At 40.9% G+C, this 27,095-nt stretch overlaps 2 protein-coding genes across 2 annotated transcripts in view; both read left to right on the top strand.

Annotated features, from left to right (window-relative positions):
• Positions 1–12,211, top strand: part of LOC148342153 (general transcription factor II-I repeat domain-containing protein 2A-like) — a 115,519-nt gene extending 103,308 nt beyond the window's left edge. The window contains exon 2 of the mRNA XM_088287589.1: positions 10,994–12,211. Coding sequence (XP_088143715.1) covers positions 11,034–11,975 — 942 coding nt within the window. The 5' untranslated portion in view covers positions 10,994–11,033 and the 3' untranslated portion in view covers positions 11,976–12,211. The remainder of the gene's footprint in view (positions 1–10,993) is intronic.
• Positions 12,212–23,716: 11,505 nt separating this feature from the next.
• LOC148342152 (uncharacterized) lies at positions 23,717–27,027 on the top strand. The gene is made up of 2 exons (XM_088288529.1): positions 23,717–23,978; positions 25,648–27,027. The coding sequence occupies exons 1-2, from the start codon at positions 23,855–23,857 to the stop codon at positions 26,664–26,666; spliced, it is 1,143 nt and encodes a 380-aa protein (XP_088144655.1). The 5' UTR covers positions 23,717–23,854; the 3' UTR covers positions 26,667–27,027.
• The last annotated feature ends 68 nt before the right edge of the window (positions 27,028–27,095 follow it).

The raw sequence follows: 27,095 nt of genomic DNA, 5'->3' as shown, positions 1-27,095 counted from the left end.
TTTTAATATATATATTTTTTATATAATATTTTATTTCGGTTGATTAAAAAAATTAACAAAATAACTAAATTCACGCCACATTGGTGAGTCATCTCTCGCGTCACTTCCGCCTATGCCCCGAGAAGCCTTTGCTGCTCCAGCAGTGGGACGTTTACGATTCTCTGACCGATTCTGCGGTTCACTCGGGCTGCAAGATTGTATGAATATAATGTCTGCATATACTAGCAGTGCTTCTCAATTATTTCACGCCGGCCCCTACCAAGAAGAAAAAGATTCGCTCCCCCCCACCACCAATTTTTTTTCCGTCTTTGTATCGTGATGTTAGATTGTCAATAAAATATCCCTTAACTAAGCTAAATTGATAAGAAATATAATTTTGAGAATTATTATTGTGAGGATCTCGAAACTCAGTACTCTGTTGTGCAAATATTGATGAGATGATAAATATTTACTCATACGTTTTTTGTAAAATCTTTATTTCAAAAGCAAACCAAACACATTTATGAATACCAAAATCCATGCGATGCATCTAATTTGAAGTACTTAGCACCTGCCATGTCACTCAGGATTTTTTCACGCTTGGGAATCTGATAATGTTCTCTTATATGAAACAAATCAGTGCCTACCTTCTGCCAGGGAGTTGTGGGAAGGTCAGCTACCAGTATTGGCTCTTTGACTTGTTTGTGTTGATGTTTTTGGCAAACTTGGCATTTTTGAATCATTTCTTCTATGTCTTTGTTAATGCCCGGCCAGTAGATGGCTTCTCGTGCTCTTCTCTTACATTTCTCCACTCCCAGGTGTCCTTTGTGAAGACGCTGAAGTATGTCCTTGTGCATAGTTGGTGGAACTACAATCCTGTCCGTCCTCAGCAGGAGGCCGTCCGCCATGCACAACTCCGCTCTCATCGGGTAAAACTGAGGGCAGTTCCCTTTTGACCATCCATTGTTCATACATTGTGACACTTTGTTCAAGACTGCGTCCATTGCCGTCTCTGCAACAATTTGTTGCAGCATAGCGTCAGTAGCAGGAAGTGCGGCTGTGACCATGTTGATGTGAGCCTCAGCCTCCTCCGCCGTAACGCAGTCCTTGATGTCACTGTTAGGGTGCGACGCTCGGGATAACGCATCAGCAAGCACTATGTATTTTCCAGGCGTGTAAGTTAGCTCAAAATCATAGTGCTGCAATGTCATCATAATGCGTTGAATTCTGGGCGTCATGTCATTGAGATTTTTCTTCCTAGTTTAAATCAGTGGCTTATGATCAGTCTCTGCTATGAACGTGGGCAGTCCATAAACATACGTGTGAAATTTGCCAAATCCAAACACTAGACCCAGTGACTCCTTTTCGATCTGAGCAGAGCGTTTTTCAGTCTCTGACATTGACCTGGATGCATAGGCTACAGGTTGCCATGTGTCTCTCGCCTTTTGCAGCAGTACGGCACCTAGCCCATCTTTCGACGCTTCAGTGGAAATTTTGGTTGGTTTTGATGGATCAAAGTAGGCAAGGACTGGCTCAGCTGTCACAGTTCTCTTTAGATCTTGCCATTCTTCGTCATGTTTTGTTGTCCACTCAAAGACTACGTTGTGATGCAGCAGCAAACTTAGGGACTTTGACTTGAAGAGAGGTTTGGAATGAACTTGCCCCGGATGTTTATCATCCCATTTGCTCGCAGAAGTCCTTTTTTCTCAGTTGGAGCTGGCATGTCCAGTATTGCTTGCACTTTGGTTCTGTCTGGCACCACTCCATCTGCTGTGAGCTTGTCTCCCAAGAATGTCAATTCTGTAACTCCAAACAGACATTTCTCTCGTTTTAGTTTAAGTCCATTCATTTTAACTCATTGTAGCAGTTCCTCAAATCTCTCATTGTGTTCTTGTTCCGTGTTTCCCCAAACAACCAAATCATCAATGTACACACGGGTACCTTCCAGACCTTCCATGATTGACTCCATAGCTCTGTGAAAGATCTCAGGCACAGACTTTATGCCAAATGGCAGTCTCAGAAAACAGAAACGCCCAAATGGTGTGTTGAAGGTGGTGTACCTGCTGCTTTCGGTGTCCAGCTTCAGCTGCCAAAATCCATGCGATGCATCTAATTTGCTGAAGTACTTCGCACCTGCCATGTCACTCAGGATTTCTTCACGGTTGGGAATCTGATAATGTTCGTTTTTAATGTTCTCATTCAGATCTTTGGGGTCGAGGCAAACACGTAACTCTGGGGAGTTCCTCTTTTTAACACACGTGATGGAATTTACCCAGTCGCTGGGTTCTTCCACTTTCTCTATGACTCCTATTGGTGTCATTCTGTTCAGTTCCTTTTTTAATCTCTCTTTGAGAGGGGCTGGAACTCTTCTCGGGGCATGTACTACAGGTTTAGCATCTTCCTTGAGCTGTATTTTGTAAGTGTAAGGTAGCGTCCCTTGTCCTTTGAAGACAGAAAAGTATTTGTTCACTATACTCTTACTACCTTCACTGTTCAACATTTTGTTGTTCTTATTGACATCCTTGCTGGTGATTTGGTAAATTCTTTTTATCAATCCAAGATCTTCAGATGTCTTGTCTCCAAGGATTGACTCCAGTCTACTTGGCACAATTGTGAACGTTAATTTGTGTTGTCTTCCCTTTGCTGTCACTTTTAGCCTACAACATCCCTTTGTTTTGATTGGCTGATTGTTGTCGGTTTTCAATTTCACGGCCTTGTTTGACGGTTGCGACAGCCAATCAGATCACGAGTTGGTTACAGTGAGCCTTTTCGCTGGCCTTATGCTGAGGGTGAGGAACGCGTTTTGTGATTGGATACTCACTCGTGAGGGGGCAGCACTATGCCGAATCGACACACCCAAAAGTCGTAATTGGCGGCCGTTCGAAAATCTAAAATATATTCTTGCTTTTTTTTAACCACAATGGCCGAAGGAGGGAAAAGTGTGGATTTAATTGCAGATACACTTGCAAGGACATTTTCAAGTCGGACCTTTCAAGAGAAGCTATATCGTCCAACACTCACTCAGTGGTGCGTAAGTGTGTTTCTGGATATTATTTGTCCAGCCGTGGTGTCATAAATGATGGTATTTGGATGGGGATTTATTCAAGTAGGACAAAGAAGGACTTCACTGAAGGCACAGGTATGAAATGCACTGAAGTAACTTAAAAATTAAAAGTAAAAAACTTATGATTGTTTAAGAATGTGCAAGCAAGAACTCAATCTGATCGAAATGTTGTGCTTTGAGAAATGTTGATAAATAATGATATTTTCCAGGAGGTATTTATTTCTTTGTTGTTTATTCATTCAATTCTATACTTATTTCAATATTTGAGTATTATTTTTCTTTCAATATGTAGTATATTTGTCTTTGAAGTGTGGGTCCTTGCTGCCTTCCGGAGAGGCAGCCGAGCAAGGCTGGATTGGTGATGGAAAAGAACTGGTTCGAAAAAGATTTTATCCTCGTCACATGCTGATGTCAAAAGAAGTCTCCCCAAAAACTTGAGCCCCCTCTCAGACATTCCCTTCTTCTACGGAATGCCCAAATAGGACATGAATATCTAATTTTCCCTTGTTGCATATGCATTCCCATCCCGCTAGTCTTCGGGATTTCCCTCCAAAAGTCCCCCAGAGGGAGAGCAGGTGCGTCTCCCCGTTGATACGACCAGTCTACTCGTGACCACCTTAAATTACTCTCATACCCTGGAAGGTCACTGACCTGGCGAGAGAATTGCCCCCACCATAAACAATGCTCAGGCCTATTTTCTCTTAGGGCAGTATCTGGTTACATCGGAACTTCAGAACCAAGACTGGTCACTTCTGTGAGCTCCAGTCCCTTCATAGTTTCATAAAGAGAATTACTTCCCATATCTATATTAGGCCATTTAATAATACACGACTTTTAAAAAATGTATTTCAATGTATATTTAAGCTTGCTGATGTAATACTACAATATTTATTCAATTATTATAATATGCAACATTATATCAATATTAATTTAAACTTTTTCATTTCACTCTTGAATATTTCTTAACATATTTGTTCATTTGAATATGTATGCAATTTAAATTATTCCATCCATCCAGCCATTTTCTGCCGCTCATCCGGGGTCGGGTTATTGAATTAATTTAATACATAAGTATTTTTTATATTTCAATATTTATTTCAATACTGGGACTCTTCTCAATGAGTTCAATATTTATAAAATGTTTCGATATTTCTTATTAATTGAATTAAGTCTGTATGTGGTTTCCAATTTTAATATTTCCCTATTTAATTATATAACTAATCCAATGTATAAAAAGCATAATATAGCATGAACAAAAATATTTGGTATATTTGACAAAATGACAGTTTTTCCAAAGTGAGATCCTGCTTAGCAACAAACCCCAAACGCTTGATAGAGCTCAATCTAGAAAGTGGTTTTAGCAAGTCAGAAATTTATTCAGAAAGTGAAATATTAAATGTATGAGAGGGGATATTTGAAGAGTTTGAGTTTTGTTCAATGGACCATACATATACGAGCCAGCCAAACACAGCGAGAAAACCAGCACTGACTCCAGTCGCCATCAAGTTGCCAACTCCTGACATACCAAAACCATTGAGAGAAACTGAGACTATTTGCGTTTTTCTTTCTGGTTCTTTTTATAGTTCAACTTCGAGTTCAGATTTTCACCTTTTCACACAGCGTAATGAAGGCCAGTTGAGCAAGTGGAACAAGTGATTTTATTGATGATAGTGGAAGGCACCGATTGCATAAGCACCGTTTCTTCTCACACCTTTTCCATTAAGTACGTTTAAAAAGAAAACTGAAAAGCATAACGTTAACAAATGTTGTTCCAGGCAAAGGCAATTAATTTTATTTACATGTTTGATGTAAACACAAAAAAATCATCACACAAACACATTGATAATTCTGGCTCTGACCCCATTGGCTTAGTGCCAATAAAAGAGCTTTGCAAAATTAAATTTTTCAGATTTTATTCAAAATCAAAATTTACATCATACCACAAAGAGTCAGTTCCTTCAGTTTTTTGTTGTCTTTTTTTAAGCTTCAAGGATTGCTGCAATTCTCACCAGCACAATCGTGTCTCTCAGCACTACGTTGAGTGAAGAATTTTTTTGCACAAACGCTGCAACTGAATGGCTTGTCTCCACTGTGTGCTCTTGTGTGGCGTCGTAAATGCGACTTTTGAGAGAAACTCTTGCCACAAATTGAGCAGAAAAAAGCTTTTTCACCAGTGTGTGTTCTTGTGTGTTTTGTGAAACTTGCCTTATGAGAGAAGCTTTTGCCACATACTGAGCAAGAAAAAGGTTTTTCTCCAGTGTGTGTTCTTGTGTGACAAGTTAAATTTGACTTTACAGAGAAGCGTCTACCACAAACTGAGCAGGAAAAAGGGTTTTCTCCAGTGTGCTTTCTTGTGTGGCTTGTTAAACTTGACTTTTGTGAGAAGCATTTTCCACAAACTGAGCAAGAAAAAGGTTTTTCTCCACTGTGTGTTCTTGTGTGTTCTGTTAAACTTGACTTTTGAGAGAAGCATTTTCCACAAACTGAGCAAGAAAAAGGTTTTTCTCCACTGTGCTTTCTTGTGTGATATGTTAAATGTCCCTTTTCAGAGAATCCTTTGCCACAAACTGAGCAAGAAAAAGGTTTTTCTCCACTGTGCGTTCTTGTGTGCCTTACTAAATGAGACTTCCGAGAGAAGCTTTTGCCACAAACTGAGCAAGAAAAAGGTTTTTCTCCACTGTGCGTTCCTGTGTGCCTTACTAAATGAGACTTCCGAGAGAAGCTTTTGCCGCAAACTGAGCAAGAAAAAGGTTTTTCTCCACTGTGCATTCTTGTGTGGATTGTTAAATCAAACTTTTGATAGAAGCTTTTGCCACAAACTGAGCAAGAAAAAGGTTTTTCTCCACTGTGCGTTCTTGTGTGCCTTACTAAATGAGACTTTTGAGAGAAGCTTTTGCCACATACTGAGCAGGTAAAAGATGTTTCTCCACTGTGTGTTCTTGTGTGGATTGTTAAATGAAACTTTCGAGAGAAGCTTTTGCCACAAACCGAGCAAGGAAAAGGTTTTTCACCACTGTGAGTTTTTCCGTGCCCTTTTAAAGACAGCTTTGAAGTGAATGAGTCAGTGTGACATGCCCTTTCACCTTTGGCTTGCCCATCATCATCATCATCATCATCGTCATGAGCGTCTGATAATGTGTCCTTATTATGTACTTGTGATGGCCCGCAGTGGTCTTCATCACCTTCTGTTATCACGTGATGACTTGAGCTGCTGCTTGGAGGCTCCGCCCCTCTGTTGTCCTCACTCTCATCCTTGTTTTCATCTTCAGTCTTTATAGGGACAACGTTCACTGGTGACTTGTTGATCTCCTCCTCCTCCTCCTCCTTTTTGATGTGAGTCCAGTCTGGCTCCTCTTTCACAGAACGGAGATCGTTTTGTCTGACGTCTGAAGGACACAGAAAGACAAACACACATTTGGTTTGGTCAAGTCAAACCTCAGGCGGCGACTTTGTCTTATTTTCTACCGCGCTACCTTGATTTGCGCCTGCCGCACATGGAGCAATGCGTGCGACCCCAACTTGGACCGGACCATGGGGGCATTTCACAAAATTACGTCCTACGATGTAAACGTCCCTTTAGCAGCACAACTGTGATAAACGAGCATCTAAAAAGGAAGCACGTTGCGGCTGATGCCCGATTTCATTCCGGACATAGTCAAAGACGTTTCTGGAAGCGAGCTGAAGTTAGCACACACAGGCTATTGTGTGCGTCTGATGGAACACCTGTTGTGGGACCCTAACATATTGATGCAGACCACTGGGGGCCATCGCAACATAATGTCATTGATAAAATAGGAATCCTACAAGTGAAATATGTTTACAAGTATTTCTTTTTGCATTTAGAGATAGTTTCATCGTGGGTACTTTTTGCTTCCATTATAATCTGGATCCCTAAAAGAATTAAAGGGGCCCTGGAATCAGAGTGGCTATTTATTGCATGATTTACGTTTGTTTTTTGTTTTTTTTACCCAAAATGACATTTATCCTGCTAGTACATTCCGACATTCCCCTTTTTCCTTTTTTAAAATAAAATTTCTGTTTCTAAATCAAATTTAAAACAAAATTATGTTTGAAGAGACAAAATCCCTTCACATAAGCATGAAGCAACAACACTTTCACTCTGACTTTCGTGTTGACATATTTGAATAATGACTGTTTATGTTAAAGTTATCCAATACATATTCAAATTAGACTAAGATACACCATAATATTTTAAGAGTTCACTAAATTATTTTGGAACTGCAATGATGCTTAACTGCCAAAGGGTGTCAGTAATGAGTAACAAAGGAACACAAGACCTCCCACTGATACATCATCATTGTCATTTGCATAAATGATCAAGAACTATGAGTTGCGGGGGAGATGCAAACCACCTGGGCCACAGGAACTGTATTACCAGGAAATAAATGTTCCTGGCCTTGTTGGTAGAAAAGGGGGTTGTGGCATACTCCCTTTTTAAGCGCATAGTAAGACAAAGATGCAGATGGATTCCTTGCAGCATGCGCTTGTTCACTGATAAGATCCGTGCAACCTTGGATGGATGCATTCAATGTATTTTAATTGTTTGGATGAGGTGAAACTATGCACACGTGCACAGAACAGTGCAGGGCCACCCGAGGTTCATTGACCGAGCCAGTAAAAAGTTAATAAATAAATAATACCAATACGTACTTGATTTTTTTTTTAAAAACTTAATATTTTGTGTTTTATTCACTAAAATTGATCAACCGCCATTTACCTTTTCGCGGCAGTGTGCACATTTTTAGTAAGAAATTGCTTGAACAAAATATAAAAACCAGAAAATGTAAAATGTTAAATAATCAGTTCAAATTTTATACTGGGAAAAAGATGGAGTTCACCCCCCACTATTGGTTATTCTTTGGCAAACGTTTTCCGCACTGATTTCATTTGGCATCAACAAATGTTCAGCAACCCGGCAAGTAAAAGGCAATATTTAAAAAAAAAAACGGCAATAACCTTGAACGATTTCCCCAAACAACTTAATGTTGTGATGCATATTTTTAACGATAGAAAGTCGTTCTTTACAAAGCAAATGAGAGTAAAACGTGTACAAACCTGCTTCGTTTTCTTCTTTTATTCCACAAAGTTCCTCTTTGTCCTTGGGTGTCGTTCTTTCGCACATTTTCAAATAATAATTCCAAAAAATCCGCACTTGATCTCTGCTTGGCGATGAGTCATGTGCCTCTTTTCGTTAGCGGCTAGCTAGCTAACAAGATAAGCTAAGAAGCTAAGCTAACTACGCCGAAAAGCATCAACGCGCGAAGATGAGGTTATCGGGACACAAAGACTTGATGAATTATATCGTAGTCCTTTAGAGTAGCACTGGACATTCTGTGAGAAATTTACAGTCAGTTCTACACTAAATCAGAAGAATTTAGCGGTGGGTGTTTTTGTTTCGGTGTGGACGGGTCGGTGGATGTGGTCGAGGCCCTTTTTTTTTTTTTTTTTTAACAAACTTTATTGAACATTTTGAATAGACAGTACAACAGTATCACAAGTTCACTTCAGGTATTAAACTAACATGTACATTGTCATCCTTAAATAGAATTCACAACGAAGGGTAATGAATGTAGAAAAAAATGTATAATATAAAATAAAATAAAATAAAAATACACAGTAAAACAGGAACAATGTCTCTGGATATATGTAATTAAGGCTTTTAAAAGAAAAAGGCATTCAAAAATGTCAATATCTTGTTGCTTTTCTTGTTGTTAATTAATTTTGTGGTCGAGGCCCTTCGGAAGCTGCGCGCTTGCTAATGACGTCATGATTCAAGTGCGTATTTTTCAAATATCTTTCTTTGCCTCTGTGTTTGGTTTTACCCATGGATGTTCTATTTTAATATATATTTTATATAATATTTAAATTCGGTTGATACAAAAAATAACAAAATAATTAAATTAACGCCACATTGGCAAGTCAGCTCTGACGTCACTTCCGCCTATGCCCGAGAAGCCGCTGCTGCTCCAGCAGGGGAACGTTTCCGTTTCTCCGACCGAACTTGCAACAATGCTGTGGTTCACTCGGGCTGCGAGATTGTATGAAATTTAATGTCTGCATATACTCGCAGTGCTTCTCAATTATTTCACGCCCGCCCCTACCAAGAGGAAAAAGATTCGCGCCCCCCAACACCAATTTTTTTTCTGCCTTTGTAGATTGAGATTAGATTGTCAATAAAATATCCCTTAACTAAGATAAATTGATAAGAAATATAATTTTGAGAACTATTATAGTGAGGATCTCGAAACTCAGTACTCTGTTGTGCAAATATTGATGACAGTATGGCAGTTGAAATGAGTACACACGACTGACTACGAACACGTCTTTTTTCCAAGACTGCCAACAACAACTGAAGGACAATCAGAAATTGGCGCCCACAACATTCACATGAATACGCCCCCACCCGGGATGCCTACTGGGTCAGAGGCATGGTCGTAATGTCCGCCACAATAGGACAAATATTTGTCATGTCATGTCATTATCCACACTGCTTATCCTGTACAGCAGGGGTGGCCAACCCGCGGCTCTCGAGCCGCATGCGGCTCTTTGGCTGATTTCATGCGGCTCTTTAAGCGATATTCTGGCGTAAGGCGTAAGTGTAAACCATGGTCAAACACACCGTAACAACCCCCCCTCAAGAGATTAATTTACCCGACCGCTAGATTCACGAGATCCACCAACTTCAGCAAATACCGCACTATCGCCACATACAGCGCTGTACGGAGCCACTGTCCGACCGCAAACGCCACTATTAGCCACAAATAATGCTCAGAACTGCACCAATCTTCATCAATAGTACACACAGGGTCCCAGCACGTAGTCCGAGCCGTCAAACAGCTGCTAGTTTAGCCTGTTACCTGCACTCGGGGATCCACTCGTCGGGGCTTCAGGAGCTTTCACATGACAAGCTTAAAAAATGCTTGGCTGGCGCTGCCATTCATTTACACTAGGTGGCGCGCTGACCGGGTGAGCCAGTTTGAATTGAAAAGAAGAAGAAGAATAACGTCTGATGTGATGTCAAACGCGCGAGGTTATTTGAGTTGTAAATAATTTGTTTCAAGTTCGCTCTCAAAATGGCAGGGAAAAAATGCACAGCCAAACGAAAATATGAAGAAGAGAACAGGACATTTTTAACAGAGTGGGAGAATTTATATTTTTTTGTTGAACGTAATGGCAAGCCATTCTGCCTTATATGTCAGGCATCATTGGCACATTTAAAAGCTTCAAATCTTCAGCGTCACTTCAACTCAATCCATCCTTACATCGACCAGGAATTTCCAAAAGGGACTGAACTTCGCAAGCAGAGGTTGGTCACTTTGAAAAGCAGATGCAGTTTTTCAAAAAATTAACAAAACACTCAGAAACCATAACGCTTGCTTCATATCAACTGGCTTGGAACATCGCACAGGCTAAAAAGCCATACAGTGAAGGGGACTTCATAAAAAAATGCCTTAATGACGCTGTTGAAATCTTGTCTCCTGAAGACAACAAACTAAAACGAAGCATATCAGATGTCCAACTCTCGCGCCACACTGTTGAACGCAGAATATCGGACATTAACACTGCTATTGAATCACAGTTGCACTCTGACCTTCAAGCATGTGAGTATTTTAGTGTGGCATTGGATGAGAGCTGTGACATACAAGACAAGCCTCAGTTAGCAATTTTTGCACGGTCTGTGTCAAACGAATGTATGATCAAAGAAGAATTCCTTGATATTGTGCCATTAAAAGACAGAACCCGTGGCATAGATGTGAAAGAAACGATGATGGCTGCATTTGCAAAAGCGAACCTGCCCATAGCAAAACTAACTGCAATAGCCACGGATGGAGCGCCGGCCATGATCGGATCCGTGAACGGGCTTGTGGGGCTATGTAAAACTGATCAAACATTTCCCGACTTTTGAAATTTCCATTGCATCATCCACAGGGAGCAACTCGTGTCTAAATCATTGAATTCAGACAACGTCATGAAGCCTGTGATGGAAATCGTGAACTACATCCGCACACACGCGCTTAACCACAGGCAATTCAGGAGTCTCATCGCTGAGCTGGACCAAGGGCTTCCAGGTGACCTGCCGCTGCACTGCACTGTGAGGTGGCTGTCAAAAGGCAAAGTGCTCTCTCGCTTCTTTGAGCTTTTGGATGCCGTAAAACTGTTCATGGAAGAGAAGGGCAAGGACTATCCCGAGCTCTCGGACCTCGAGTGGATTATGGATCTGGCATTTTTGGTCGACATGCTGTGTCACTTGGACAGACTGAACCTGACCCTGCAAGGCAAGTTAAAAATGCTGCCTGACCTCGTGCAATGTGTGTTTGCGTTTATCAACAAACTGAAACTGTTCAAGACGCAAATTCAAAAGAAAGATTTAACGCATTTTCCCACTCTGCTAAAAGCCAGTGAACATGTCACCAGTGCCGCCCTGAAAAAGAAAAGAGACAGATATGCAACGCTGATTGAAAACTTGCACGAAAGCTTTGTGACCCGGTTCCGTGATCTACAACTGAAAAGACCACAGATTACGTTCCTTGTCGACCCATTTAATGCGGAGATGGACTGTTTGAAAATCCCGCTCGTCACAGATGAGGCTGCGGCGGAGTTGGAGATGATCGATCTTTGTGAGGAGGATCAACTGAAAGCTGTTTTCAGGGAAGGGACCATTGAGTTCTGGAAACGTGTGCCAATGGAAAAATACCCCAACATCAAACGGGCTGTGCTAAAGATCCTGTCGATGTTTTGGTCAACGTACGTCTGCGAGTCTGTGTTTTCCACCCTGAAACATGTGAAATCAAAGCATCGATCTGTTTTGACTGACACTCATGTGAAAGAGTTGCTTCGAGTGGCAACAACGGAATACAAGCCAGATTTGAGGAGGATTGTTCAGGACAAGGAATGCCAGAAGTCCCACTAAGCAGCATAGTAAGAGAAAAATGTCATTGAAAATTGTTATATTTTTGTTTGTGGACTTGCTTGAACTGAGAGTTTATGTGTGTGTGAGACAGTGCACACAATGTTAACTGTTGAAAAAAATAACTGTCATTATCTTGCTGTGGGTCATTTTCAATAAATCTGGCTGAGCAGAGGCCTGTGTGTGTCTCTCTCTGTGTGTGCGCGCACACACACATGATGCATGGAATGATGTTCATGTGTGCCCATATATGATGTGGCTCTTTGCAGTAACACAGTAAAAAAAGTGGCTCTTAGTCTCTGACTGGTTGGCCACCCCTGATCTAGACAGTGGCATCCTCACAGGCATTGCCCCCAGAAACAATTTTCCAACGTATACATTTAGTTTTGCCGATAATCACCACAATCCAGATGTGTTTGTTCGCAATAATGTCCTAATGATATCCAGCTAATATGGCACAATGTTAGAATTTGGCTTTGCAAGATGGGCAAATTATTCCTGAATTAGAGAAAATTTAGTTCACTGAGTTCAAATATCTAACTGTCTAGAGATTATAAATTAAGGCCTGAGCTAACGCTCCAATTTTTACCGTTTTTTGGCAAATCTTTAAAGCAAACCAAATGAAATAGTAACCATTTATGATAAAAAAAAAAATAAATAAATCAAAATCCCAAACTATAATAACGCAGATACCAAATTAAACCTTTCTTTTTACGGGAAGAATAGGTGCTCTCCAAGACGTAGACAGCTCCAAGACCGCTGCAGTCTTCACCTCCTATTGTCTCCCGAATGCCTCCCTCCACCTCCAGGCTGTGCCAACTCTGATTCTGTCAACTGGGCGAGGGTGTAGAGACGGTAAAACAATTGGGGGAGCTGTGGAGCAGAGCCCAAAATCAGTCGGGCCCCGTGTCCACAACCCCTCCGGCAGAGACGCACACAAAGCGACCTCTCCCGAGTGACCCGTTTCGTGAAATTTTGAAATTAAGTCACGTTCCCAAAACCGAAGAATTTGTAGTGGGTGCTGAAGTATGATACCCTGTTAGTGACGCGGAGTATTCAACATTTGTAATAGACGTCTGAACCCAGCCAACCGCCTCTACACACCGCTTTACCATGGGGCCTAGATCTTTAGTATGAAGACGCGCATCAATAGTCAATGCGATTTGTAGCTCAGCGAAAGTAAACAATTCATACTAATTCCGCTGCTCAGGGAGAAGGCACGCATGCGAGGCAACGCCGGTAGACATAACACATATATATATACTGACTAAATTTGGATGAATGCATTTTGATAAACCAAATCATGTGTGCGATCATATGTACAGTGTACAATGTACTGGGTCAATTGGTGAATGGGTGGAGGTTGGATCAGGAACAGGGCATACCCACCGCGGGAGGATGGAGAACCAGGTTTCAGAGCTGCCCTCAGATGTTTCAGTTCAGCCACTGGAATGGAGGAGAGCACCACATATGCTCCCCCCAACGGATGTGCACAGTCAAGTTCAGTCCCATCCGGAAATGCCACTCGAATTCTAGTGTTCGTTCAGTCAATGGCAGTGACTCAGGCAATCTCGAGAGTCCACAAGGAGGATAGTGTTGTTACTCACTGGGAGATGCGGAAAGAGCTCACAGCGCGTGGAATATTTCACCCCAGTATCAACAGCGACAGGAATGGCACCGGACCAGAGGATGGCACATTCCAGAAAGTGGCTCGGTATGGACTGCTCATCACCCAGTGACCCCGCAGCAAGAGCACACCCCACTCACAACCCCCGTCTATAACCACCCCTACCTCTGTTACCGCAATCCCGACCTCGTTGACCGGCCGGGTACGGACAGCCAATCTGCTGTGTTGCCGCGTCACCCAGACCTTGCCTAGGAGCAGCAGAAGCGGAAGGCGCAGGTGCAATGGGAGCTGCATGCATTAGCTGCCCCACCCCTTTTTTTTCATTTTTTTATTTTATCATTTTTAGCCCTCTTGGCCACCTGAACCTGCAAGTACAACAATTTTTAGTAACGCTCCTTAATCCAATCCCACATTTTCCTTTTCTGATGTCGTGCAAAATGATGTAAAAAAAAAAAAGTGTTCTCCTGAGACTGATTAGCATTTTTTCATTGATGGACTGTTTCACATGATGTCCGTAACCGTAAGGACACGCCCTAAGGACGGCCAACTGGAACAGCTGCGGAATGACGACATTATTGGACGGGTCACTGCCGGAAGTCTCACTCCATTCACGTCTCGCCCTGGCCACATAGACCAGGCCTGTCTCCTCCGCTCCCCACCTGAAAGATACAGCAACATCATGCTGCTCTGTAGGTCTGGCCTCGGCCTCAAGTAAGGACAGTTCCTGACATCATTCACTTGATGCTTGAATTTGATTAGTCCAATCTGTCTCCAATAACAATTTGAAAATCAGTACTTGGGAGTGCAATAGGGATCCAGGTTGATCAGACCTGTCCGCCCATTGCATCCTACGTGCTGTTCGGGCTTACCGGTGCCCTCAATCAGGTTTCTTTCCTGAGGCCCGTCCCTTAAACATTCACTCAAACCACTTAGACATACAAACACTTTTTCTGTCACACTTTCATTCACCAAAAAGATACTTTCCAATTCCACACAGAGACCCCTCCCTCGGCGCTAATTTAGCCTCAATTTAGCCAGCGTATGCCAAAGTTTACCACTGTGCGTTTGTGAATTTTCCCATTCAGTCTCCGTGAAATCGTTTCTTCTGTTCCTCCTGGACGTAGCTGACGATCCTGCACCTGTGACGTCAAACAGCTCATAGATGCGGATGTTAGTCTGGTATTTATGGAATGCTGTCTTGTCCCTTAAAAGTTGTCATGTCAGGGCTGGTGTCGCAAAGTCATAAAACATCTGTCGTCCACCTTTGTTACATTTGATACACATCAGTTAATAAATCAGCTGCCGAACTATTTAATCCAACTTTATACTTGGCAAACCTCTCATCAATTGCTAGACATCTCCTGTTCTAAAGATTTTCTTTGAACATGATCATAAAATGTTTAAATTAAAACCTATCCCAAAAACCTAATCCTTTTGTGTCATGGTCCGTTTTGTCCTGTCATGTTTTTGTTTTGTGTTTGCCCAGCTGGAGTGGGGGCGTTTCCTTCCAGCGCTTGTTCCTGTTCATGTCGTCATGGCTGGAGAGACGCGCTCACCAGCCACGCACCTGTCACTCGTCAAGTCATTGATTACTGCACTATTTAAACATTCCACGCTGACTACTCAGCGTCGGAATATTCATCTTGCTCATGCCCTAAGTTGTGAATTCTAGACACCTTGTTATTGCATTCCGTGTACCTTGTTCCCGTTCATTGTTTGTGTTTCCGTTTTCATTTATTGATCTTCTCGGTTGAGCTCAATTGGTTTTCCTTGCCCTTCTGCGGTAAGCGATTTTTGTTCATTTTGTTCCTTGCCTTTTGCAAGCTTTTTTCGTTCCCGTCGTTATTCCCCTGGTGTCAGTTTTTCCACCCGCGTCTTTCGTTGCACTTTGTCGGTATTGCGTATGATTATATATCTTATATATATTGTCCGCACCCCAGCCACGCCTCCCCATCTCCAACCCTCACAAACAGCTACCGTCCATCGGCCACTCGACCCCCATCTTTCCAACCTCATATCTGCAACTCCCCCTGCTCATCCAACTGCTCCCACCACTTTCCCCACACTCTTCACCCTACTTGCTTTGACTTTTTTCTTTCAATTTCCTAATCAACTAAAAGTTCCCAATGGTCACATTTCGTACGTCCGCAAGACACATGCTCAATGAAGCCTTTGTGTTTCGGTTTCATATACTTTTTATCTCAAGTAATTTCATCGCCAATCCTCTCCCGTAATTTCATTGCTAATCATCCCCTGAAATTTTTATACCAATCATAATTTTACACTCCCACCATTTCCCCATTTTTAATCAACTACGACTCAAGCAGTGTGGAACTCTCATCGGAGCAAGGTCCATCCTATCACAGATTTTTCCGTGTTTTGGATTCTCCTCTATGTACTACCAAAATATCCACAACTTCATTATTTATTCACTCCAACCAATCAGGCAGTTTTGTCTTATCACCGTTAGGTTTCCCCCTGTTCTGTTCAGGGTTGCATTCACTCACACGATCGCTTGAACTTTCACACGATATATTGTATGCACCACACATTACTTTAAGCATGTTTTGTTGTGAGTGTGGGACGCAAACCCCACTCTCTCCTTTTTATCATCACTCACCAGACATTAACACTCTACTTTCTCTAACACCCCCTAACATTAAACCGATTGAGCATCATAAGACATAGACCCGGGAATTATAAACATGAGACACAACAACCCAGTAGAACGCAGCACAGCAAGGGCCACAAATTGCCACGGGACACACACAACGTATAGGCAGTTAGACAATTACACAACAACGTCACAATTAACACACAGACAACAGCACAAACACAGAACTGAGCAAGTGAACCACATTGGAACACCCCGAAAGCAAGAAACTTCCAACAATATTGGAACACCTTAAAATCTATTCTATATTCCAGCAACCGGAACGTTCCACGCCTCGGTCAACCACGTATACCGTGACTGCCCGCTCTTTTACCGTGACTGCGCACTTTTTATTGAGGTTGCAGTGCGACCATCAGCTCGTCAGCTGTGCACTTCCCTCCACCGTGTATGCCTCTGCAGCGACAGATAATGGCGGTCCGAAAGATCCAATCTTTCCCAGCCTCAGTCCACTTATATACGATACTATACTAACTATACTGAGTGTCACTTTATTGGGATCGCCGTGCACACGTTCTGCTAGTCAGCTGTGCATCCCCTTCTTCGACTGCCAGAGCAGGAGTCCCCGTTTTTGACTCCGGGTACTAATTTCTGTTGCCGGCCGACAACAGTAGCCCCCTCCTTATTTCACCTGCGTACGCTTCCAATATTACTAGTAATCCATGCGCAATCTACATTCTATACAAAGCATGCAACCATTCCTGAAGTCCAGAAACAATATATCCAGAAACACTGACAAAATTTAATAATCGGCCACGTCTTTCCACTCTACAATATAACAAATCAGGAGACTTTGAATAAACAGGCTCTCCCCTTCCTTTGTTCTGATTGTCCAGGCCTGGAATATTGTAGAGTGTGAACAACAAGCCGCAAGGACTCCCTCCTTGAGAAAATCACGTCGGGGTCACCAAAACTGTTGGAGTTGGGCCACCGAGAAAATGAGAAACATTTAGGAAATGAATCTTAAAAGCCAAACTTACTCCAATGCGTGTTAGTTTTTTGTACTCAAGAAGAAAAGGGTCAAATAAAGACTCAACAACAGCTGATTAGAGTTGCGATATTTTAGTTTCTTCGATTTCTGGAGTTCAGGAAATAGTATCTGGGCAGCTTTTTCTTTATCTGACAAGAAACTGTACTCAAGACGCGTACAATCGAAAAATGGCGCGCTGATCTCAGCCCAGCCTGACATTTTATAGGAGGTTTTCTATGTCAAGGGTCATGTAGATTGAATCGGTCGTCCTTGCCCCCTCCCCCGGTCCACGTTCCACGTCCAAGGCTGACCTTCTCAGGCAGACGGCAGTCTCTCCGTCTCTCCTGCTCACATTCCCCTGTAATCTCGTCAGTGTACAGATTGTGTGGTGTATGTTTTCCCAGATCAAATTACGTGTTTTTTGGTGTTCTTGATAGCGTCCCGGTGACGTCTTCCCCGGCCCAACTTGATATGTTTGAATCTTCGATGGCCTATGTGCAGAATGTGTTTTGTCGTATTTTCCATGAAGTGCTATCTGGTTTGTCATCAGTTTGACCTGAGCAGACTGAATCTGTTTGTTCTGAATGAGAGTGTGGGTCATGAAAATACTGTGTGCAAATTTGAGGTCTTACATTTAAACTAAGTCATATAAATTTAGCATATGAATGCATCAGTAAACACCATGACTACAATCCCAGTCAATCTTATCGATGCACTGCACTTCTACATTCATTTGATAAATGCTTTTTGTTTAATCAATGTTTAACATATTCAGTAAATATGAACCTGCTAAATTAAATAATTGACCTTCTGTCCCGTAAGTGTTTAAAATAATGCAAGCAATCATAATACAATCCTTCACTATTAATTATATAAATCCTACAATAAAGCATAACTTTAACTCTATTAGTGAAAGTAAAGTTTAATTTAGGCTATTAAGTAACTCAGTGGTGGGCCTTCAAGGCCTTCTCTGCTGGCCAAACATAATCAATAAAAAAAAAAAAGATCATAATCGTCACATTGATGTCATATTATAGCTGAGCGTTGTATTTTTAGGTGAGAGTTTTGAATCCAATCGGAATTCCACTCGCTTGAGTTGCCGGGCAGGTTTCACAATAGCAGGAGCGTGCATTATGCGTTCCGAGGCCTTAAGATGCAATTGTGCGAGCATCTCTTCTGTCAAAGTCATTGAGCTTTCATATTTGTTAGACGGTTGCGATAGCCAATCAGATCACGAGTTGGTTACAGTGAGCCTTCTCGCTGGCCTTATGCTGAGGGTGATGAATGCGTTTTGTGATTGGATACTCACTTGTAAGGGGGCGGCGCAATGCCGAATCAACACACCAAAAAGTCGTCTGAAATATATTCTTGCTTTTTTGAAACCACAATGGCCGAAGGAGGGAAAAGTGTGAATTTAATTGCAGATACACTTGCAAGGACATTTTCAAGTCGGACCTTTCAAGAGAAGCTATATCGTCCAACACTCACTCAGTGCTGCGTAAGTGTGTTTCTGTATATTATTTGTCCAGCCGTGGTGTCATAAATGATGGTATTTTGATGGGGATTCATTCAAGAAGGACGAAGTAGGACTTCGCTGAAGGCACAGGTATGAAATGCACTGAAGTAATTTAAAAAGTAAAAGTAAAAAAAAAATACGATTGTTTAAGAATGTGCAAGAAAGAACTCAATCTGATCGAAATTTTGTGCTTTGAAAAATGTTGAAAATAATGATATTTTCCAGGAGGTATTTATTTCTTTGTTGTTTATTATTTCAATTCTATACTTATTTCAATATCTGAGTATTATTTTTCTTTCAATATGTAGTATATTTTGTCTTTGAAGTGTGGGTCCTTGCTGCCTTCAGGAGAGGCAGCCGAGCAAGGCTGGATTGGTGATGGAAAAGAACAAAAGAAAGAAGAAAGATTTTATTCTCGTCACATGCTGATGTCAAAAGAAGTCTCCCCAAAAACGTGCGAGCCCCCTCTCAGACATTCCCTTCTTATAGGGAATGCCCAAATAGGACATGAATATCTAGTTTACCCTTGTTGCATATGCATTCCCATCACGCTAGTCTTCGGGATTTCCCTCCAAAAGTCCCCCAGAGGGAGAGCAGATGCGTCTCCCCGTTGATTCGACCAGTCTACTCGTGACCACCTTAAATTACTCTCATACCCTGGAAGGTCACTGACCTGGCGAGAGAATTGCCCCCACCATAAACAATGCTCAGGCCTATTTTCTCTCAGCGCAGTATCTGGTTACATCGGAACTTCAGAACCAAGACTGGTCACTTCTGTGAGCTTCAGTCCCTTCATAGTTTCATAAAGAGAATTACTTCCCATATCTAAATTAGGCCATTTAAAAATACACAACTTTTTTTTTATTTATTTCAATGTATATTTAAGCTTGCTTATGTAATAATACAATATTTATTCAATTGTTTTAGTATGTAAAATTATCAACAATTTGAACCTTTTTATTTCACACTTGAATATTTCTGAACATATTTGTTCTTTTGAAAATGTGTGCAATTTAAATTATTCCATCCATCCAGCCATTTTCTGCCGCTCATCCAGGGTCGGGTTATTGAATTAATTTTTTAAGTATTTTTTATAATTCAATATTTATTTCAAGATCAGGACTCTTCTCAATTAGTTCAATATTTATAAAATGTTTCTATATTTGTTAATTGAATTAAGTCTGTATGTGGTTTCCAATTTTACATTTTAATATTTTCCTATTTCACTATATAAATAATCCAATGTATAAAAAATATAATAGAGCATGAAAAAAAATATTTGGTAGATTTGACAAAATGAGTTTTTCCAAAGTGAGATTCTGCTTAGCAACAAACCCCAAACACTTGATAGAGCTCAACCCATTAAGTGTATTTTGCAGAAATTTATTCAGAAAGCATAATATTAAATGTATGTAAGGGGATATTTGAAGAGTTTGAGTTATGTTCAATGGACCATACATATACGAGCCAGCCAAACACAGCGAGAAAACCAGCGCTGACTCCAGTCGCTATCAAGTTGCCAACTCCTGACATTCCAAAACCTTTGAGAGAAACTGAGACTATTTGCGTTTCTCTTTCATGTTCTTTTTAGAGTTCAACTTCTAGTTCAGTTTTTCACCTTTTCACAGCGCAATGAAGGCCAGTTGAGCAAGTGGAACAAGTGATTTTATTGATGATTGAAAAAATCATCACTCAGACACAATGGTTCTTCTGGCAATGATCACATTGGCTTAGTGTCAATAAAAGAGCTTAACTCGTGTGCTTCTCTTTGTTCGATGAGATGAAAGAAAGATGGCATCGTTTTTCAAATAACACTGAAAGGATTTCCTGTTCGTCACGAAAGTGGAAGAACAGGACACACCCCGCTGTGATATGATTGGCTGTTGGCTCTGTGGAGCACTGTCACCAACTCACCGACAGATGTCACCATTTGCGATGAGAATCATCGTTATCTTCTTCTAAACATAGAGAAAAACCCAAGATGCACATGAAGAAACATTTTAGTTCCCAAATATGAACTTGAGAGATGTATTGAATTTTACTTTTGTTGCTGGTTTTGTTTTCACATCTGACACCATGTTGTTGGTTGGATAGTATTCCAAATCTATTTCCCTATTATTAACAGTTGACATGATAAAGTGATACTTTATGTCAACATATTTGCCTTTTTACAGGGTTTTTCACCAGGTTGTGATGTGATTGCGAATTTTAAATTAAAAATTGTCACTCTTTTATTACTTAACTGTTATTGTGTTTGAAAATGATTTCGGTATTTATTTAAAGTACTGTAATATTTCATTATTCGTTTCAGTATTTATTAAACTACAATAATTCACGATTAATTTCAAGATTCATTGATCTGTTTTAGGAATAATTTAGTATTCAATGTTTAATAGTTACAGTATTTACTTTTTAAATTTTTGTTTCACCATTTTGTTCAATCTTAATCTTATGGAAAATTATGTAGAGAGCACCAACACAAGGTTTTTAAAGATAAAGATAAAGATGTCCTTTAATAGTCCCACAATGGGTAAATTTGCAGTGTTACGACGGCAAAGATATGGATCACACAGAGGCGGTGGTGCAATGTAGCCGTTAATGTATAACATTAGCAGCAGACATTCAGAAAAAGCAAACCTATGCGAATATACACAGTATATACGTATATACACAATCCCCATGTATATACACACTTACATCCCACAACATATACAAGTGTAAGGAAACACTCCGAATGTCTGTCCATGTTCCAAAGGGGAAATTAATAAAATGCTGCAATGATAAGACGACTGCAATGGTAAACGAAGGATTGTATTATGATTGCTGGCATTATTTTAAACACTTACAGGACAGAAGGTCAATTATTTAATTTAGCAGGTTCATATTTACTGAATATGTTAAACATTGATGAAACAAAAAGCATTTATCAAATGGAACTAGAAGCACGGGTCACAAGAATTGTAGTCCTGATGTTTTCTGATTTATTATATTTTTCTCAAATGCTAAATTTATAGTACTTAGTTTAAATGTGTGAACTTTATTGAAATTTTGGGTAGTGAGAACAAATTTGCACACATAGCATTTCCATGAGCTGCCCTCACACTGACAGCACTTCATGGTCAAATACGACGAAGCACATTCTCCACATTGGCTATAGAGATGCAAACACACCAAATTGGGCACTGGATGACTCACATAGACGCTATCAAAAGAAAAACACATTCCAAAAGACATTACAATTGGAGATCAGAGCACATGCACATACGCATGCATACACACAGACACACCCTTACACCTGCACATACACATGCACATACACGTATACCTGCATATACATGTGCACATACACACGCACACATGCACACCGACAAGATTCCAGAGCAATGGCAGCTGGAGAGACGGAGAGACTGCCCGCCGGGGAAGGCCAGACTTGGCGTGCCAGTCTTGGGGACAAGACGGGAATCAATTTATCCAGACGATGACTAACCTGGGGAGGACCTTCCTTCGGACGTGGACCCGTGCCGTGGGAGGGAGCGGGGACGACCGATTCAACCTACATTACCCTTGACATAAAAAACTCCTATAAAAACTGAAGCTGGGCTGAAAGATGGGGCGCGTTTTTCGACTGTGCTCGCCCGAGTGCAGTTTTCTCGTGAGATTAAGAAAAACTGCCCAGATATCTGTCTTTGTACTATTTCCTGAACTCCAGAAATGGAAGAAACTAAATATCGGAACTCTAATCAGTTGTTGAGTCTTTATTTGACCCTTTTCTTCTTGAGTACAAAAACCGAACACGCATTGGCGTTAGTTTGGCTTTTAAAAGTTGATTTACTAAATACTTCTCATTTCCACGGTGACTCAACTCCAACAACAATACTAAAGCTGTTGCTTTATGTTATTCATATAGAATTTTTGTTTAAAATCCCCCTGGCTCTTCTTTTTGTCTTTTCTATATTATGTAAGTATTAATAACTGTTTGTTAATGTTAATAAAGTTTTTGGCAAAAAACGTATTAGTAAATATTTATCATGTCACTGATGGTGTAGTGGTACACTCGCCTGAGTTGTGTGCAGGCAGCGTGGGTTCAGTTCCCACTCAGTGACGGTGTCTAAGTCTGCCCTGTGACTGGCTGGCGACCAGTTCAGGGTGTCGTGCGCCTTTCGCCCGAAGTCAGCTGGGAAAGGCTCCAGCACTCTCCCGCGACCCTGTTCAGGAAAAGCTGTGTGGATAATCACATGACATGACAAATATTTGTCATCTCATCAATATTTGCACAACAGAGTACTGAGTTTCGAGATCCTCACTATAATAGTTCTCAAAATTATATTTCTTATCAATTTAGGTTAGTTAAGGGATATTTTATTGACAATCTAATATCAATCTACAAAGACAGAAAAAAAATTGGTGGTGGGGGGCGCGAATCTTTTTCTTCTTGGTAGGGGCGGGCGTGAAATAATTGAGAAGCACTGCTAGTAAATGCAGACATTATATTCATACAATCTTGCAGCCCGAGAGAACCACAGCATTATTGCAAGTTCGGTTGGAGAAACGTAAACGTCCCAGTGCTGTTCCAGCAGCGGCTTCTCCGGGCATAGGCGGAAGTGACGCGTGAGATGACTCGCCAATGTGGCGTTAATTTAGTTATTTTGTTAATTTTTTTATCAACCGAATTAAAATATTATATAAAATAAATATTAAAATAGTACAGCCAGGTGTAAAAAAAAACCACTGAGGCAAAGAAATATATATGGAAAATACGCGCTTAAAGCATGACGTCATAAGCAAGCGCGCAGCTTCCGAAGGACCTCGACCACATCCACCGACCCGTCCACACCGGAACAAAAGCAGTTCACCGCTAAATTCTTCTGATTTAGTGTGGAACTGACTGTAATTTTCTCAAAGGATGTCCAGTGCTACTCTAAAGGACTACGACATAATTCATTAAGTCTTTGTGTCCCGATAACCTCATCTTCGCGCGTTGATGCTTTTCGGCGTAGTTAGCTTAGCTTGTTAGCTAGCTAGCCGCTAACAAAAAGAGGCACATGACTCATCGCCAAGCAGAGATCAAGTGCGGATTTTTGGGAATTATCATTTGAATATGTGTGAAAGAACGACACCCAAGTACAAAGAGGAACTTTGTGGAATAAAAGAAGAGAACGAGCAACATCTTCAACTGCTGGACGAAGTTTGCAACCTGCCTCGTGTTGTACTACACAAAGCAGGTTTGTACACGTTTTACTCTCATTTGCTTTGTAAAGAACGACTTTCTATTGTTAAAAATATGCATCACAACATTGAGTTGTTTGGGGAAATGCGTCCAAAGTTATTGCCGCTTTATTTTTAAATATTGCCTTTCACTTGCAGGTCTGCTGAACATTTGTTTTTGCCAAATGAAATCAGTGCAGAAAATATATGCCAAAGAATAACCAATAGGGGCGGGGGTGAACTCCATGTTTTTTTTTTTTTTTTTATAAAATTTGAACTGATTATTTAACATTTTACATTTTCTGGTATTTATATCTTGTTCAAGCAATTCCTTCCGGAAGGAATTCTGCCTGACTCTAAAAAATCTGCACACTCGGGCGAAAACATCAATGGCGGTTGATCAATTTTAGTGGATAAAACACAAAATATTAAGTTTTTAAAAAAAATCAAGCACGTAATGGTCTTATTTATTTATGAACTTTGTACTGGCTTGGTCGGGTGAGAGTCAATGAACCTCGGGTGGCCCTGCATTGTTTTGTGCACATGTGCGTAGTTTCACCCCATCCAAACATTTAAAATACATTTAATGCATCCACCCAGGGTTGCACGGATCTCATCAGTGAACAAGCGCATGCTGCAAGGAATGCATCTGCATCTTTGGCTTACTATGGGCTTAAAAAGGGAGTACGCCACAACCCCCTTTTCTACCAACAAGCCCAGGAACATTTAGTTCCTGGTCATAAAGTTCCTGTGGCCCAGGTGGTTTGCATCTCCCCCGCAACTCATAGTTCCTGGTAATTTATGCAAATGACAATGTTGTGTTACTTTGTTACTCATTACTGACACCCTATGGCTGTTAAGCATCGTTGCAGTTCCAAAATAATTCAGTGAACTCTTAAAATATTTTGGTGTATCTTAGTCGAATTTGAATACATATTGGATAACTTTAAAATATACAGTCATTATTCAAATATGTCAACATGAAAGTCAGAGTGAAAGTGTTGTTGCTTAATGCTTATGTGTAGGGATTTTGACTCTTCAAACATAATGTTGTTTTAAAATTTATTTAAAAACAGAAATTTTATAAAAAATAAAAAGGGGAATGTTGGAATGTACGAGCAGGCTAAATGTAAATCATGCAATAAATAGCGACTCTGATGCCAGGGCCCCTTTAATTCTTTTAGAGATCCAGATTATAATGGAAGTAAAAATACCCACGATGAAACTTTCTCTAAATGCGAAAAGAAATACTTGAAAACATATTTCACTTGAAGGATTCCTATTTTATCAATGACATTATGTTGCGATGGCCCCCAGTGGTCTGCATCAATATGTTAGGGTCCCACAACAGGTGTTCCATCAGACACACACAGTAGCCTGTGTGTGCTAACTTCAGCTCGCTTCCAGAAACGTCTGTGACTATGTCAGAAATGAAATTGGGCATCAGCCGCAACGTGCTTCCGTTTTAAATGCTCGTTTATCACTGTTGTGCGGCTAAAAGGAGGTTTACATCGTAGGACGTAATTTTGTGAAATGTCCCCTTGGTCCGGTCCAAGTTGGGGTCGCACGCATTGCTCCGTGTTCGGCAGGCACAAGTCAAAGTAGCACGGTAGAAACAATATAAGACAAAGTCGCCGCTTGAACTTTGACTTGACCGAACCAAATTTGTCTTTTTGTGTCCTGCAGACGTCAGACAAAACGATCTCCGTTCTGTGAAAGAGGAGCCAGACTGGACTCACATCAAAAAGGAGGAGGAGGAGGAGATCAACAAGTCACCACTGAATTGTGTCCCTAGAAAGACTGAAGATGAAAACAAGGATGAGAGTGAGGACAACAGAGGGGCGGAGCCTCCAAGCAGCAGCTCAAGCCATCATGTGACAACAGAAGGTGATGAAGACCACTGGGGGCCATCACAAGCACATAATGAGGACACATTATCAGACGCTCATGACGATGATGATTATGATGATGGGCAAGCCAAAGGTGAAAGGGCATGTCACACTGACTCATTCACTTCAAAGCTGTCTTTAAAACCGCACACAAGAACACACAGTGGTGAAAAACCTTTTTCCTGCTCGGTATGTGTCAAAAACTTCTCTCGAAAGTCTCATTTAGTAAGGCACACAAGAACGCACAGTGGAGAAAAAACTTTTTCTTGCTCAGTTTGTGGCAAAAGCTTCTATCAAAAGTTTGATTTAACAATCCACACAAGAATGCACAGTGGAGAAAAAACTTTTTCTTGCTCAGTTTGTGGCAAGAGCTTCTATCAAAAGTTTGATTTAACAAGGCACGCAAGAACACACAGTGGAGAAAAAGCTTTTTCCTGCTCAGTTTGTGGCAAAGGATTCTCTGAAAAGGCAAATTTAACACAACACACAAGAACACACAGTGGAGAAAAAGCTTTTTCCTGCTCAGTTTGTGGCAAGAGGTTCTCTGTAAAGTCAAATTTAACTTGTCACACAAGAACACACACTGGAGAAAAACCTTTTCACTGCTCAGTTTGTGGTAAAAGCTTCTCTCAAAAGGTAAGTTTAACAAAACACACAACAACACATAGTGGAGAAAAACCTTTTTCCTGCTCGGTTTGTGGCAAAAGCTTCTCTGAAAAGTCATATTTACGAATCCACACAAGAACACACACTGGAGAAAAACCTTTTTCCTGCTCGGTTTGCAGTAAAAGCTTCTCTGAAAAGTCATATTTATGAATCCACACAAGAACACATACTGGAGAAAAACCTTTTTCCTGCTCAGTTTGTGGCATGAGTTTCGTTGAAAAGTCAAAATTAAAAAGGCACACAAGAACACACAGTGGAGAAAAACCTTTTTCCTGCTCAGTTTGTGCCAAGAGGTTCTCTCGAAAGTCGCATCTACGAAGCCACACAAGAACGCACAGTGGAGAAAAACCTTTTTCTTGCTCAGTTTGTGGTAAAAGCTTCTCTCAAAAGTCGCATTTAACAAACCACACAAGAAAGCACAGTGGAGAAAAACCCTTTTCCTGCTCTGCTTGTGGAAAATGCTTCTCTCAAAAGGGAAATTTAAAAAGCCACACAAGAACACACACTGGAGACAAGCCATTCAGTTGCGGCGTTTGTGCTAAAAAATTCTTCACTAAACAGGGTGCTGAGAGACACAAT

Source organism: Idiotropiscis lumnitzeri, chromosome 2 (genome assembly GCF_059441095.1).
Source record: "Idiotropiscis lumnitzeri isolate Australia: NSW breed Sydney's pygmy pipehorse chromosome 2, RoL_Ilum_1.0, whole genome shotgun sequence".
Taxonomy (NCBI): Eukaryota; Metazoa; Chordata; class Actinopteri; order Syngnathiformes; family Syngnathidae; genus Idiotropiscis; species Idiotropiscis lumnitzeri.
Note: the sequence above shows the minus strand (reverse complement) of the source record. Positions and strands in the feature narration are given on the sequence as shown.